Source organism: Schistocerca americana, chromosome 2 (genome assembly GCF_021461395.2).
Source record: "Schistocerca americana isolate TAMUIC-IGC-003095 chromosome 2, iqSchAmer2.1, whole genome shotgun sequence".
In the NCBI taxonomy this organism is placed as follows: Eukaryota; Metazoa; Arthropoda; class Insecta; order Orthoptera; family Acrididae; genus Schistocerca; species Schistocerca americana.
In genome coordinates, this window is record NC_060120.1 from 983,791,660 (window position 1) to 983,807,297 (window position 15,638).

Genomic DNA, 15,638 nt, shown 5'->3' on the forward strand with positions numbered 1-15,638 from the left:
CTGTCCACAGTGTCCCACTTATTGACACACACTGGCTATGTGACTGTATTTGATTGGACATTGTTAATAGTGCAGGACTGTATGTTTATTTTTGTATTTCTTATGCATATTCCATAGACTGAGAAGTGCTTGTAGGCACAAGTCTGTAAGGATAAGGAACAAGTCAAAGCTTGTAATTTATCGTTGTGAATTGTAAATTGTGATGCCTGCCATTTACATAACATCAGTTTATATACAATTTATTTCCATTAGTTTACATCCTAATTTTTATCAGTACACACAGAGATAAATGCAAACATAACTATAAACTTACATAAAGATTCATTTTGATTTATCTAGTAAGAAACACTAGTATTATGTGTTGTATAACATGAAGAAGATAATTGATATAACATATATAGTTAGCACAGAAACATGAAACAAAAACATGTGGAAAATCACGTCTGTCATATATTTGGCCTCTGCAGCTAGAGACTGTGGTCATGTATGTGTGAATTGCATTTGCCTGAATGTATGTGAGTATGTTGTGTGTTTCTGATGAAGGCCCGTTGGCCGAAAGCTCACTTTCTGACGGTCTTTTCGTTGTGCCTATTTGCGACTCAGCAGCTCCGCTATATGGTGAGCAGCAAGTATCCTTTCCATAATATTGTTCCATATCTGTATCTCTTACAAAAATATCATCTGGGGAATAAGTAGTATTTTCAAGAAATTTCCTAACCCTTGATAATACAGATGGTGTTTGACAGTTGCCACTGTGAGCAGATTTTCCATACCTCTCAGTGATTGAAAATATCTGGACATTGGTTACCAGGAGACTGGTATACTACCACTTGCCAGCCACTAGTGACAAACTCTTGCATTGAGATGAAGCAGCATGGATAGGTGTCAGTAAAGTTCAGTTTGACTTGATCCCCATCCAGAGGCAACAGCCCAGTATACTAAATTTTGCACCATGTACACTGCCACATCACCCACAAATTTGATCACAGTATTTTTATCACTGTATACTGTATGCACACAATAAGTAAAATTTTGTTATTTGCTATCCTTCTTTGTGTTGCAGTACTACTTGCCAGTTATACTGCAACAAGAATTAATTGAAAGCTAGACACAACTATGTTTATACGGCAATATTCTGATGTTTCATACAGTCTAGTAGTGTCAGTGAGTGCTGTTTGAACCATTCTGAATGAAGTGCAATTCTGATCATTGGTGTGTGACAGTGAAAACAGTCTGGTGCTTTCATACCATACTTAGCTATGCTTAGAAGAAGCTAGTGAAAAAGGAAGAAAACAAAAGTCACATAATATGAAAATCCCTCTACTTGTGTTCAGTTTCCCTTTCCATAACAACTTTCATTTTGTGTTTTGGTTCAGCTAAAAGTAGTAATATCACATAGCATTCATTATAACTCTAATCTGTAAAAATCAAGATATATCACTGTAAATCATTCATGTTTACTAATGCTACTTTATACATTACACAATAGATGAATGGTGACAAGATATGTGTTTTAGTTGTTGTAGGTGTCTTCGTTAATTCTTTCTAATATTTCATATTTGGTCAGATTTTCAATTGATTTTTGTGCTTTAACTTTATTCATAGTAAACTGAAACTTTAAATGTATTTCTAATGTGTGTTAATTCATACAATTGATTCTCGTGTCTTACAGTCAAATACAAATATTTCTGTGTGTAATAAGACTCTAATCTTCACACAAATGTATGTAATTAATTCCTTTTTTGATCCTCAGGAATTATGTTCTACATCAGAATCAAACATGGTCCGAGCAACAATGAATATGTTTGATTGCTTCATTGAAGATTTTAAGGATGAAAAATACATGGAAGAAATATCACATCTTAACATGAGAGCTCAATTAGAGGTAGTATATTATTTGTACTTGTTGAATAAATAATAACTGATAACAAATAATAAATGAAAATAGATAAAAAAATAATAAATATGTGATGCCTTGAAATTAGGAAGTGAAATTGTACCAATTAGAAGGACTATGTTCACCATTAGTTTTTGGTCTCTCATATGGTTTTTACTCATATCTAAAAAGCTATCTGTGTTGTGATAAACTTTCTGCTTAGTATGCAATCATTTACATGTTCTCGCTTTTCATGTGCCAAATGCACATTCAAACATCCCATATTATTTGAAACATGTTAATGGTACAAGTATAAATTTTTGTGTTTCAGGGAATATTTTTCTTCTCTAGTGTTTGGTCCTTGGGTGGCACACTTGGTTCCACAGGGCGTCTAAAGTTTGACTTGCTTTTTAGAGGTCTTTTAGCTAAGGAGTTTCCTGCAGATTTGAAAACTGATTTTGGGCTTCTGGAAGATGTTCCACCACCATTCAAACCATATATTACTCTCATTCCATCAGAAGGTCTTGTGTATGACTACAGATACTTTAAGGAGGTAAGAAAATTTGACATAATCACATACAAATAGAAGCATTTTGTATCATAATTACAGACTTATTGTATATAATGACAAACTCTGCAGGGCATAGGGCGTTGGAGACCATGGACAGAAGAACTTGAAACCGCTCCACCTATTCCCCGAGATATACCAGTTAATCAGATAATTGTGATTACTGTTGAAACAATACGAAACTCTGCTGTTCTTCAACTCTTAATTACTCACCAGAAGCCAGCTATGTTTGTTGGCCCAACAGGAACAGGAAAATCTGCCTACATAACAGTCAGTACCATATAGTATTTTAGAGCAATTGTGCATTGTTCATGAATAACTAACCAACAGAAGTGAAATTTTACAGGACCTGTTGTTGCACAAAGTGGATGGAAACGTTTACAAGCCATTGTTTATTAATTTTTCTGCACAGACTACTGCAAATCAGACTCAAGATATAATTATGAGTAAACTTGATAAGCGAAAGAAAGGTAAAAACATCTTTTCATTTTTCGTGTTACTGGACTGGTTGTCAGAACCCTTCTTGGAATAGACTAATTTGCTGAAACAGGATCATAATATATTGACTCATTACAGACAACCAGTATTTATAACAAGTAGTCTTTACAACTCTTGACATCTTATCTGTTGGTGTATACTATTTAAATTTTATATATAAAAACAAAGATGAGGTGACTTACCGAACAAAAGCGCTGGCAGGTCGATAGACACACAAACAAACACAAACATACACACAGAATTCAAGCTTTCGCAACAAACTGTTGCCTCATCAGGAAAGAGGGAAGGAGAGGGGAAGACGAAAGGAAGTGGGTTTTAAGGGAGAGGGTAAGGAGTCATTCCAATCCCGGGAGCGGAAAGACTTACCTTAGGGGGAAAAAAGGACAGGTATACACTCGCACACACGCACATATCCATCCACGCATACAGACACAAGCAGACATATTTAAAGACCAATATATGTCTGCTTGTGTCTGTATGTGTGGATGGATATGTGCGTGTGTGCGAGTGTATACCTGTCCTTTTTTCCCCCTAAGGTAAGTCTTTCCGCTCCCGGGATTGGAATGACTCCTTACCCTCTCCCTTAAAACCCACTTCCTTTCGTCTTCCCCTCTCCTTCCCTCTTTCCTGATGAGGCAACAGTTTGTTGCGAAAGCTTGAATTTTGTGTGTATGTTTGTGTTTGTTTGTGTGTCTATCGACCTGCCAGCGCTTTTGTTCGGTAAGTCACCTCATCTTTGTTTTTATATATAATTTTTCCCACGTGGAATGTTTCCTTCCATTATATTGATATCATTAATTTAAATTTTATATATATATATATTTTTTTTACTCATCAAGTTTCATTTAATGTATGACCATAATTATCTACCAACCTAAGGTCTGTATTGGAAGGTCAGGTTCTATCTGTTACAAATCAGGATAAAGGGGAGTGATGAAGTAGTGAAACCTTCATAAAAATGGTTATTCCAACTTGTCTGCTTGGTAGTGTCTGTTGGTATAATAGATCCATATTCAGAATTCCAGTGAAGACCTCAACAGTGTTTAAGGTGAACAGGACCAGAAAACCATCAATATGGCTCACAGAATGAAAGCAGTAGCTGTTGGGGTCAGTATACAATGAAGTTTCATTCTGGAGAAAGATAGACATTCCTCCAGTAGCCACTGTTGGTATAATAGAAATGAGATTGATACAGTAACTGTGACATGTGGTACGCAGTACCATAGTTGGGATGAATGTAAGGCTTGCAGGATTACACTATGGAGAGCCGAGGGAAACCACCAAATTATAATCACCTAGTACATGCATTTCTGTGCTAAAAATATCGTAATGGCTTCCTCTTGGATAAAGCATTCCAGGAGTGAAATAGGTCCCTATGGGTCCCTATTCAGATATACATACATGCACTAGGCACTATTGTAGATGAACTGTCACACAAAAACAGAAGCCCGCATCTCGTGGTCGTGCGGTAGCGTTCTCGCTTCCCACGCCCGGGTTCCCGGGTTCGATTCCCGGCGGGGTCAGGGATTTTCTCTGCCTCGTGATGGCTGGGTGTTGTGTGATGTCCTTAGGTTAGTTAGGTTTAAGTAGTTCTAAGTTCTAGGGGACTGATGACCTAAGATGTTAAGTCCCATAGTGCTCAGAGCCATTTGAACCATTTGAACCAAAAACAGAATTCTAATTAGGATGTCCACGTTAGATCTTATAACATTAAGGCACTGTGGGAAACAATAAATGTAGATATGGAAAGGATGCAGATAAATATTTTAGGAATCAGTATTATCCAATGACCAGATGAGGAAAACTTTTGCAGTGGGGTATACTGGGTTGAATGATGGTAGAGCAGGAGTAGACATAGTAATGAATAGAGAAACTGACAACAGAGTGAAGGTTTATTTGCAGCAAAGAGAGTGGACATTTATTATGTTTATCATATCAGTAAGAATAGCAACTGTGGAAGAATGGCTGCAAGTATGGACAGTATAAAAATATTTATGTCTTACTTTAATGAGTATTCAACAGAGGTTGTAATCATAGACACGTACAAACCAACCACAGATGAGGTACATTTTCAGCATATAAGCACACTGCAACTCAGCAGTTTCATGACCAACAAACTTAAGAAGTACACATTAAGTTCACACTGAATGATGAAATAGTTCTTAGATATTACAACTCTGAGTACTGACATCAATCAGGTCTAGAATTTATCAGGTGTAGAATTAGGGAACATACTCGTCCATCCTTACACAACCCCTGCTCCCAATTCCTTACCTCATGGCTCCTATGCCTGTAATAGACTTAGATGCATGACCTGTCCATTACATCCTCCCACCACCACCTACTACAGTCCGGTCACTAACATTACCTACCCCATCAAAGGCAGGGCTACCTGTGAAACCAGTCATGTAAACTACAAGCTAAGCTGCAGCCACTGTGCTGGATTCTATGCAGGCATGACAACCAACAAGCTGTCTGTCCATGTGAATGACCACCAACAAACTGTGGCCAAGAAACAAGTGGACCACCCTGGTGCTGAACACGCTGTCAAACATGATATCCTTCATTTCAATGACTGCTTCACAGCCTGTGCCATATGGATCCTTCCCACCATCACCAGCTTTTCTGAACTGTGCAGGTGGGAACTTTCCCTGCAATACATCCCGTGTTCCAACCCTCCTGGCCTCAACCTTCATCAGTCACTGTCCTCACCCATCCAGCCCCTTCCCTGTTCCCATTCCAGCACTACACAACCATCATTCCATCATCACACCCAGTCTTTTTATTTCTCTACTTTTCCATTAATCTGCCCACCTCTCCCCATTCCTCCATCTAACCTGCAGCACTTCACTTTCCACCACCCCACAATGCATTGGTGCTGCTGCTTGCTGCGTGGTTTCAGTTGCCTGAGACTGCAGTTGTGTGTGTGAGTTGCATTTGCGTGCATGGGTGTGTGTGTGTGTGTGTATCTCTGTCATCTATTGTTGACGAAGGCCTTAATGGCTGAAAGCTTTAATTGTGAGAATATTTTTGTTTTGCCTATCTGCGACTCAGCATCTCTGCTATGTGGTGAGCATCAACTTTCCTTTCATAATATTGTTACATTCCATCCTGGATTTTCCATTGATTGATTACAGAACATATTATACATAGTACAGCCCAGGTCTGTTAAGACCTGGGAGACTACATTCTGGGGAGAGCTGAACAACGTATACCTCTTCCCCCATATGTCTTGTGAAATGACCACAATGAGAAAATTTGATAAATTGTGCTGGGGGCAATAGGATGGTTTTGTGGCATGAGGATATTTGATTGCACATAGTTATTGGTCTCATGAACATTCCCTAGGTCCATTCCTAAGAACATCAACCTTTCATCAGAAGACAGGACAGCCAGGCACACCCTAAGAGTAGATCCTGGTCTAATCCCCGCCCCTGCAGACAAAAGTTCCACCAATGACGTGATGAGTCCCAGTAACTACTGGATGGAAGGCCTCTGCCAGCAGTTTGACTCCTCCACCTACAAGCTCTGCCAGAATGATACCATTCCAGAAGTCCAACATAACCTCCAATCCCTCCTGAAATCCATAGGCCTTTCCTATAACCTTTCCTCTGACAAGCTGAAGTCCCTAGCAGCGGGACTGACTTTTTGAAACTCTTTCTTTCTCATCCCATCTGTTAAGTTTCCCCTGACCTGTGATTGTGGATGATTTTCCCAAAATCTACCCCTTTCGCTTGACCTCTCCAGTCCTTTTCCTTCACCCCTCTTCCTTCCCCTTCAACCCTTCTGCCTGGAAAAGGAGCCACTGGCACTGAAATCTTGCTGAATTATAATCTTATTCTATGTGTGTGTTCTGCCACCACTTGATGATTAGATTTTTTTGTCTATCGAATTATATTATTCCTATTGTAAAGCTATAGAGTGTACTACAAAATTCCAGATATTTTTTTCATTGATTACTCACTAATGAGGACTCACTAGAATGAATGGCTGCAGGGTTTGATACCTGGGATCTTAACCTTCAACATTCAAAAAGTTGGTGCCATCACTGGGGATCTCTCCTTGGGAGTCCATCTCTCTCCACACCCCAAAAACACCCCATGCACCAACTTTATACATGCTTCCCAAAATCCACAAACCCAAAAATCCTGGATGTTCATTTGTATCTGGATATTGTCCTCGCAGTGAAAGAATTTCTGCATTGTTGTTAAACACCTGCAACCAGTTACATGAAACCTAGCATCCCACATTAAAGATACCAACCACTTCCTTCAGTGACATTCCACAATCCCCAATGCTTTACCTCCTGGATCCCTGCTCATCACTGTTGATGCCAACTCCACATACACCAACATCCCTTGTGTCCATTGACTTCCACTATCTAGCACTATCTCTCCCAACATCATTCAGACTCAAAACCCACCACTTCATTCCTCATGCACCTCACCAGCTGTACCCTGTCACAAAACTACTTTTCCTTTGGAGGGAAAGTATACAATCAAATCTGCAACACAGCCATGGGCACCTGTAGAGCAACTTCGTATACCAACCTATTCAGTGGCCCTCGAGAGCAAACCTTCCTTGTCCTCTACAACTCTGAACCACTAGTCTGGTTCAGGTTCATTGATGATATCTTCATGATCAGAACTCTGGGCCAAGGTATGCTATCCACATACCTTCATGATCTCAACACTTTCTCTCCCATCCATTTCATCTGGGCCACCTCTGCTCAATGTGCCACTTTTCTGGATGTTGACATCCACTTCTCTCATTAATTGATTCACACCTCTGGTCACATTAGACGCACTTACCACCAATAGTACCTGTATTTAAACAGCTGCCATTGCTTCGACCCCAAAAAATTCACTCCCGTACAGCCTAGCCACCTGCAGAAGATGTACCTTCTGTGAGGAGAACTCCTTACCCAGTATGCTTAATGTCTCACGATGGTCTTCACAGACCTGCAATAACTGCCAAGCTTAGACCACAGGCAGATTTCCCATACCATATCCTCATGCAACACCAACTCTCCCACCATCCCTGATAATGAGCTATGAACGAGTGCCTCCCCCCCCCCCCCCCTCCCCCCCTCCACCCTGTCACTTGGTATCACCATTGACTGGAACGTCTGAACCATATCCTTTGCCAGGGCTTTGATTACCTATCATCGTGACCTGAAATGAGTGACATCCTACCCAAGATCTTTCGCTCCCCACCTAAAGTGGTATGCTGTTTCCCACCCAAGCTACGCAACATCCTAGTCCATCCCTATGTCACTCCCACTGGCAACCCGTTGGAGAATAATAAGATCCCTGTGGCAGACCAAGGATCAAGACTTGCCCAATCCAACCACCCAGCACCTTCTATAGTCCTGTCATAGGCTTATCTTACCCCATCAGAGGCTGGGCCACCTGTGAAAGAAGCATTTCATGAACCAACTCTACTGCAAATACTGCATAGCTTTTTACATTGGTATGACTACCATCCAGCTGTCCACCAGGATGAATGGACACCACAAAGCTGTTGCCAAGAACAAAGTGGACCACTCTGTGGCACAACATGCAGCTGACCACAGCATGCTCCTTTTCAATGGCTGCTTCACAACATGGGTCATCTGTACTATTTCCTCCATAACCAGCTTCTCTGCACTATGCAGTAGGGAGTCATTCTTACAACACATCCTCTACTCCCTTAATCATCCTGACCTCAATCTCAAGCAATCCACTGTCTCTGCACCCTCCACCCAACAGTTTCCATTCCTCCATCCTATCACCCTCCCTAAATTCATGTCCAAATGTCACGTTCAGCATGGGCCACTACCCACTAGCCCCTACAACTGTGGATTACAAAGCCTAGCCTATATACCTGTCACCTCTCGTTCTCACATTGCTAGCCAGCAAGTGGACTGCTTCCATCTGAGCTGATAGCCTTCCAGCCACAGTACCTCTCCCTGCATCCTGCCTCCCTCACCTTCTATCCATCCCACCTGACACTACCCATTCCACAACCAGCCCACCTATCAAAATACAAGCATTAGGACTGTTATTCCAGTTGGGACCATGGAGAGGTGTACACGTGTGTGTGTGTGTTTTTCCATGTGTATTTTACTCTAGCTTGTCGAAGGATAAACCTGAAAGCTAGCAAGTTTTCTTCCTTTCACCTGTGCCTATTGACAACATTTTTTATTTGTATTTGTGATGGATAATACAGGTCATTGAGATACTTTTGAGCATGGTGGCTACATACTGATTCATTTGTATCGTTTTAATCTTCAGTAAAGTCATGGAACTGTGATTCGACAGATCTGAATATGGATGTATTGGCTTAATAGTTCCCTGATTGATCCGTTTCCAAGATAAGGGCCTAGGCGTGATGACGTTATAGGAAGAGAGACAATCACAGACATTTAAAGCCCTATTTACTAAGATGGTATCTGTTCTTTCGGACATGTCCGAAAGAACAGATACCATCGGTGACCAAGCAGCTCATTATAATGAAATTACAATCGGAGGCACTATGAATGTAGTGCGGGACAATACGTTGAAAATGTGGGTTTCGCGGGAGGCGTGCCAGAGATATATCCCTGCAGTCGCACTATCCTCTGTGTCCTCGGTGGCTCAGACGGATAGAGCGTCTGCATGTAAGCAGGAGATCCCGGATTCGAGTCCCGGTCGGGGCACACATTTTCATCTGTCCCCGTTAACGTATGTCAATGCCTGTAAGCAGCTAAGGGTGTTCATTTCATTGAAATTTAAAGCCCTTTCTGAAGACATTTCCCATGTATATGAAGATTTTATTTTTTTATGCAGAAATGAGATGACTGTATCGGGGTAAAATGCTGGAGCAGTTTCTGAATTTGACACATGAGATTGAATTTTTTATGACTAAAAAGATTGGAAATATCTCCATATCAAAAAATTCAGATTTTTGGTGTGACTTAGCATTTTTGACCTATGTTACTAATCATTTAAATACAATAATTATATGGCTTCAAGTCAGAAATCAATTACTTACTCAATTTTATGGCCATATTATGTCTTTTCACTGTAAGTTAAATATGTTGCAAACCTAACTGAATTCAGGCAGTTACCGTATTTACTCAAATCTAAGCTGCACTTTTTTTCCGGTTTTTGTAATCCAAAAAACTGCTTGCGGCTTAGAATCGAGTGCAAAGCATGCGGGAATTCTGAAAAATGTTGGTAGGTGCCGCCACAACGAACTTCTGCCGTCGAATATATGTAGCACTACACAGGCATGGTTTGTAGGCACAAAGATAAATACTGGTGCCAAAACCTCTGCGTCAGTAAATAAATTAAAAAAAAAAAGGTGGAAGACGAGCTTTTTTTCTCCGCCCCGAGATTCGACCACTGCATTTTCATACATTATCCAACAAAGTAAATACAAACTCCGTATTGTTCATCTTCGAATGTAGCAGATTTTCAGTGTACTAAGAAAATCCGACTGGGATGTTTGTCAATATGGCCAACTCTACGTTCTGAAATTTTTCCTGCCTGTGACAAGAGATGGTTGCCCATAGGAACTTTTATGAATTGTGAATCACATGCAGTATTCTCTTCACCATAAGAATAATACGAAAATAAACATTTTGCCATGTTTTCTTTCATGTTTGCTGCTATCTCATTTAAATCCTGCCTGCCTAATAAACTACGAAACTAGAGTGAGACAACAGCAAACGCGGAAGAATATATGTATCGTGTCATGTTTATATTCGTATTAAGTGATACAGTCAGAAATGAAGCATGGCAACTGGCTTGATTTTCAAATCTAATTCTAATTTCTGTGCAGAATTTGATGCACTAAAGAAGCGGCCACAAAGATTTTCAAACGGAGAAAAATTTTCGCCTAACTCTCGTTCAGAACATGTTCTATCATACGCAGTCTATTATTTGGTTCTTGTTGATCATTATCAAAGAAAGCAGCAGTGTAAGTAACAACAAATAGCAGTCTCTTGCCATTGTTTCGCTAATGAGACGATTCCTCTCTCTTTTTTTTATTGTTAGCGGCAGTAGCGCGCACAAAAGCAAGCCATGCCGCGAGCGGCGACAGTCCGTAAACACGCACTATCAGAATGCGACAAACAATGTATGACACAGTACAGTAATGCATTTTCAGCTTAGAGTGACGTAAACACCTATAACAAAGAAAACAGCACTTATCAGATCGAAGCAAAATAAGCAATAGATTCAAACCAGACGAAGCACGTGAAAAAGGAAGGGTACCCATATAAATACGGACGGAGCGCCTGACGCATAGCAATGGCTACCTGGTAAAGCTTAACTGCTAAGCTTACGACTCGAACCAAACTACTGTAGCTGTATCGTCATTCATTAGACCTAAATTGTGTCTCATATTACAATGGACCAACTTTGATTCGATTTCGAGGTGCGGCCTACAACTTTTCTCTTCCCTTGAATTTCGAGTCTCAAATTTCAGGTGCAGCTTAGATTCGGGAAATTTTTTTTTCCTTTATTTCGAGTCTCATTTTTTGGGTGCGGCTTAGATTCGAGTGCGGCTTAGATTCGAGTAAATACAGTACATCTCTTTTCATAATTACTAAAATGAGTTAGGAAAGAAACAAACCAACTACAAGAGCATATGTGATAAAATAGTTGGTAGCTTGAGATCCCTCCAAGGCCTGTTTCACTGATTTTCACAAGGCAAAGTTATTGTTAGATTTATTTTGCAACTCTTGCGCCATTGTGTCTGAGAATGTGCATGAAGCATAGCAAATGGAACTCACTGACATTCATAATGATGAGACTCTGTACATGGAATTTCTGCAGCAAGTCTGTTGAATTTCCTTCATTGTGTCAGTAGAAACCATAACAACTCATTGGTAGGTAATGCATTAAAATACACAAAAGTATCTGGACACCCTCCATATTGGGTGCATTGTGCTGCCACCTACTGCCAGGTACTCCATATTAGCAACCTCAGTAGTCATTAGACATCGTGAGAGAGCAGAATGGGGTGCTCTGCAGAACTCACAGACTTTGAATTTGGTCAGGTAATTTGGTGTCACTTTTGTCATACATCTGTACATGAGATTTCCACACTCATAAACATCCCTAACTCCACTGTTTCCAATGTGTTAGTGAAGTGGAAATGTGAAGGGACACATGCAGCAAAAAAGCATCTAGGTCTTCTTGTCTATTGACTGACAGAGACCGCCGACAGCTGAAGAGGGTCGTAATGTGTAATAGCCAGACATTTACTCAGACCATCACACAGGAATTCTAAACTCCATCAAGATCCACTCCAAGTACTATGAGAGGCGGGAGATTAGAAAACTTGGATTTCATGGTCGAGCGGCTGCTCGTAAGCCACACGTCATGCTGGTAAATGCCAAACAATGTCTCACTTGGTGTAAGGAGCATAAACATTGGATAATTGAACAGTGGAAAAACATTGTGTGGAGTGATGAATCACGGTACACAATGTGGTGATCTGATGGCAGGGTGTGGGTATGGCGAATGCCCCGTGAACATCATCTGCCAGCATTTGTGGTGCCAACACTAAAATTCGGAGGCAGTGGTGTTATGGTGTGGTCATGTTTTTCATGGAGGGGGCTTGCACCCCTTGTTGTTTTGCGTGACACTATCACAGCACAGGCCTACATTGTTGTTTTAAGCACCTTCTTGCTTCCCACACTTGAAGAGCAATTTGGGGATGGTGATTGCATCTTTTCAACCTGATCGAGCACTTGTTCACAATGCATGACCTGTGGTGGAGTGGTTACACAACAATAACATCCCTGTAATGGACTGGCCTGCACGGAGTCCTGACCTGAATCCTATAGAACACCTTTGGGATGTTTTGGATTGCTGACTTCATGCCAGACCTCACTGCCCAACATTGATGCCTCTCCTCAGTGCAGCTCTCCATGAAGAATGGACTGCCATTCCCCAAGAAACCTTCCAGGACATGATTGAATGTATACATACGAGAGTGGAAGCTGTCATCAAGGCTAAGGGCGGACTAGCACCATATTGAATTCCAGCATTACAGATGGAGGGCACCATGGACTTGTAAGTCATTTTCAGGCAGGTGTCCACCTTGTGTTAACTCATGTATGTGAATCAACTTTTCCTAAATGCACATTAACAAATCAAAAACTAGGGATCACTTGATGTATGACAATTTTGCACTTGTCTTTGACAAACTGGACCAAACATCAAGCAACTGTGAAATCTGTGGAGTGTTTCAAATTAAATTGTGTAATTAATGTTTTTCTAAAAAAAAAAAAAAAAAAAAAAAAAAAAAAGTTGTAATTATATTTCTTAAATAAACTGAATATTTGTGAAACAAATTACGTGAACTAATTATGTATGTGGCTATCCCGCCCACTCACACACACACACACACACACACACACACACACACACACACACATACACAAAAGAAATGGGTTTGCAGGCCATGGTACTTGAGAGTCTCTACACCCCTGCATTACACAGTTTATTTTGGGAAACATCTCAAAGTTAAGATGAAAATTTTAGGCAATAGATGGCTGGTTTGCAAGAATTTATTGTGACAGAGTCATAAATATAAAATCATGAACTGTTTAATCAACAAAGATTTAGAATCAGCTGTTTATCTACTCATTTTGTTACATTGTATATTAATAGGGGGCAATCACTACATAAAAGAAGAGAGAAAGGAAAAGAGAAAAAAAGACGATCACCAGTTTTTTATGTAGACAATAGCACAGTCTGTTACGTGGTAACACTCCTTGCACTGCCTTCTGTTTCTGATAAATCGGCTTCAGTATCCATAGTCCTACATATTAGCAGTAATAAAAAAAAAACATGAATTATTTATCTAGGGATTGTGCATTTAAAGGTAATGCTCACAGGATTTCCAAATATAATTGTTCACTGTCAATAGAGAGGCATAATTTTAAATAATGTTTTTGTGCCTTCTTATTTCATATTGTAAAATTTAATTGTTATATATACAATGAAAATTATTTACAAAATTTGATATTGAAATGATTTGTAAATATATTTTGTTTGGACTTAACAAATTTATTAATGAAAATAATCTGACAGATCTTAATGTTAAAAGCATGGCTCAAGCACACATTAATAAATGAGTGCCTATTGAGGCAATTAAATTCACTAGACCTGTGGTTCATTCTCAGAGAACCTCTAGAGTACATTGAGTACCTAGTAAAATGTGAATGCTTGTTGAAATACTGGTGAAAAGTACAGAGTGAAAACTTTTGAAACACAAATAATGCAGAAATTACTACCAACTGAAGAAACTGGATGCAGATAGAGAGCAGTGGAATATAGGGTGCAGTAAATCATCCCAAAGACTAATTACACACACCACAAAGTGACTTGCAGAGTGTAGATGTTGATACAGGAAAGTGATAACTGTGGATTTTCCTTTGTTGCACTTTCACTATTGGAAAAAAAATGTAAATTTCTGTTTCAAGACAACACTCTGTGCCATTGTCTATTACAGACAATTCAAGAATGTTAACAGTTTCAGAAGAGCAAAAGAAATAAATATTTTATTGCTCATAGAACTTGGATATCGCGATTTGGACCAAATCTATCAAATTTCCCTATTGGTCTGCATATTCAGTAATGATAACTTCACTGTGAGTAACACGTGATTATGATCAGTAACTGATAATAGTGCTTTACATGATCAAGGATAATGCTTTTATATTTTTATTTTTATATGAAGTCTGATGTCTGCCAAATTTGCCACCTTGTAATTTCTTTTAAGTTTTTCAGTTTAATGTATGCTCCTCATGTGATGCAGCACTATAACTTTAGTTCTACTTTTGCTCATATTTTTAATATCTATTATTTTATTTTTCTATCTCAGGAGTGTTTGGGCCACCACTGGGCAAAAAACTTGTTGTATTTGTTGATGATGTGAATATGCCTTTGAAAGAAACATATGGTGCCCAGCCTCCAATAGAAATTCTGAGACAGTGGCTGGACCATTGGACATGGTATGACAGGAAGGAAATAGTACCAATGAAACTAATTGATGTCCAGGTATGTCAATCAGTATTGCTTAAGGATGCAAATAATAAAGGAAGCTCTCTCTACTCAGTAATTACATCATTTTTGGTAGCCATTGAAAGGAAGAAATCGGACAAATTGAAATAACTCTCATGCTGGAAATGCTTACCTCAACCACCAGCGTACTTAGTTAGATTTAATAATGACGGGGAGTAAAATGTAATGAAATAATGGTACTTATTATCATGTCATTGTTAGATGTAGCAGTTTTTGTAGTAGGAGTATTCATAAATATAAGAGCAGTGAAAATGAAAATATGGTGTTGAAAATTATAAATAAGTCTCATTAAATGTGATTCCAATGATGCCATAATCAGAAATCTTAAATGCTTATTATAATACTCGTTGTGTAAATGGAACAGCAGATGAGACTAGGAAAAGTTTGCACTAAGAATCACTCAAATTTGGGGGATAATTTTCAAATATGTAATCTGAACATGCATTAAAGAGTAAAACTGCTCAAATGGAATCAATAATTTTATAACAAGGAAACTTACTGTCAAAAATATCTTTAATTTAAAACAAATAGTTGGACTGTCCACTACATACTTTTAAGAGATGCAAAACTCAGTACACTTTATAGAAATGCATAAAAAACAATAACAACAGTACTCTCACCTTTCAGACCA

At 39.3% G+C, this 15,638-nt stretch overlaps 1 protein-coding gene across 1 annotated transcript in view; it reads left to right on the plus strand.

The window, feature by feature from the left end:
• Positions 1–15,638, plus strand: part of LOC124596265 (dynein axonemal heavy chain 7) — a 1,038,560-nt gene that overhangs the window by 486,434 nt on the left and 536,488 nt on the right. Inside the window, 5 exon segments of the mRNA XM_047135340.1 lie at positions 1,754–1,885; positions 2,208–2,429; positions 2,517–2,714; positions 2,791–2,914; positions 14,808–14,983. Of these exon segments, the coding sequence (XP_046991296.1) occupies positions 1,754–1,885; positions 2,208–2,429; positions 2,517–2,714; positions 2,791–2,914; positions 14,808–14,983 (852 nt within the window).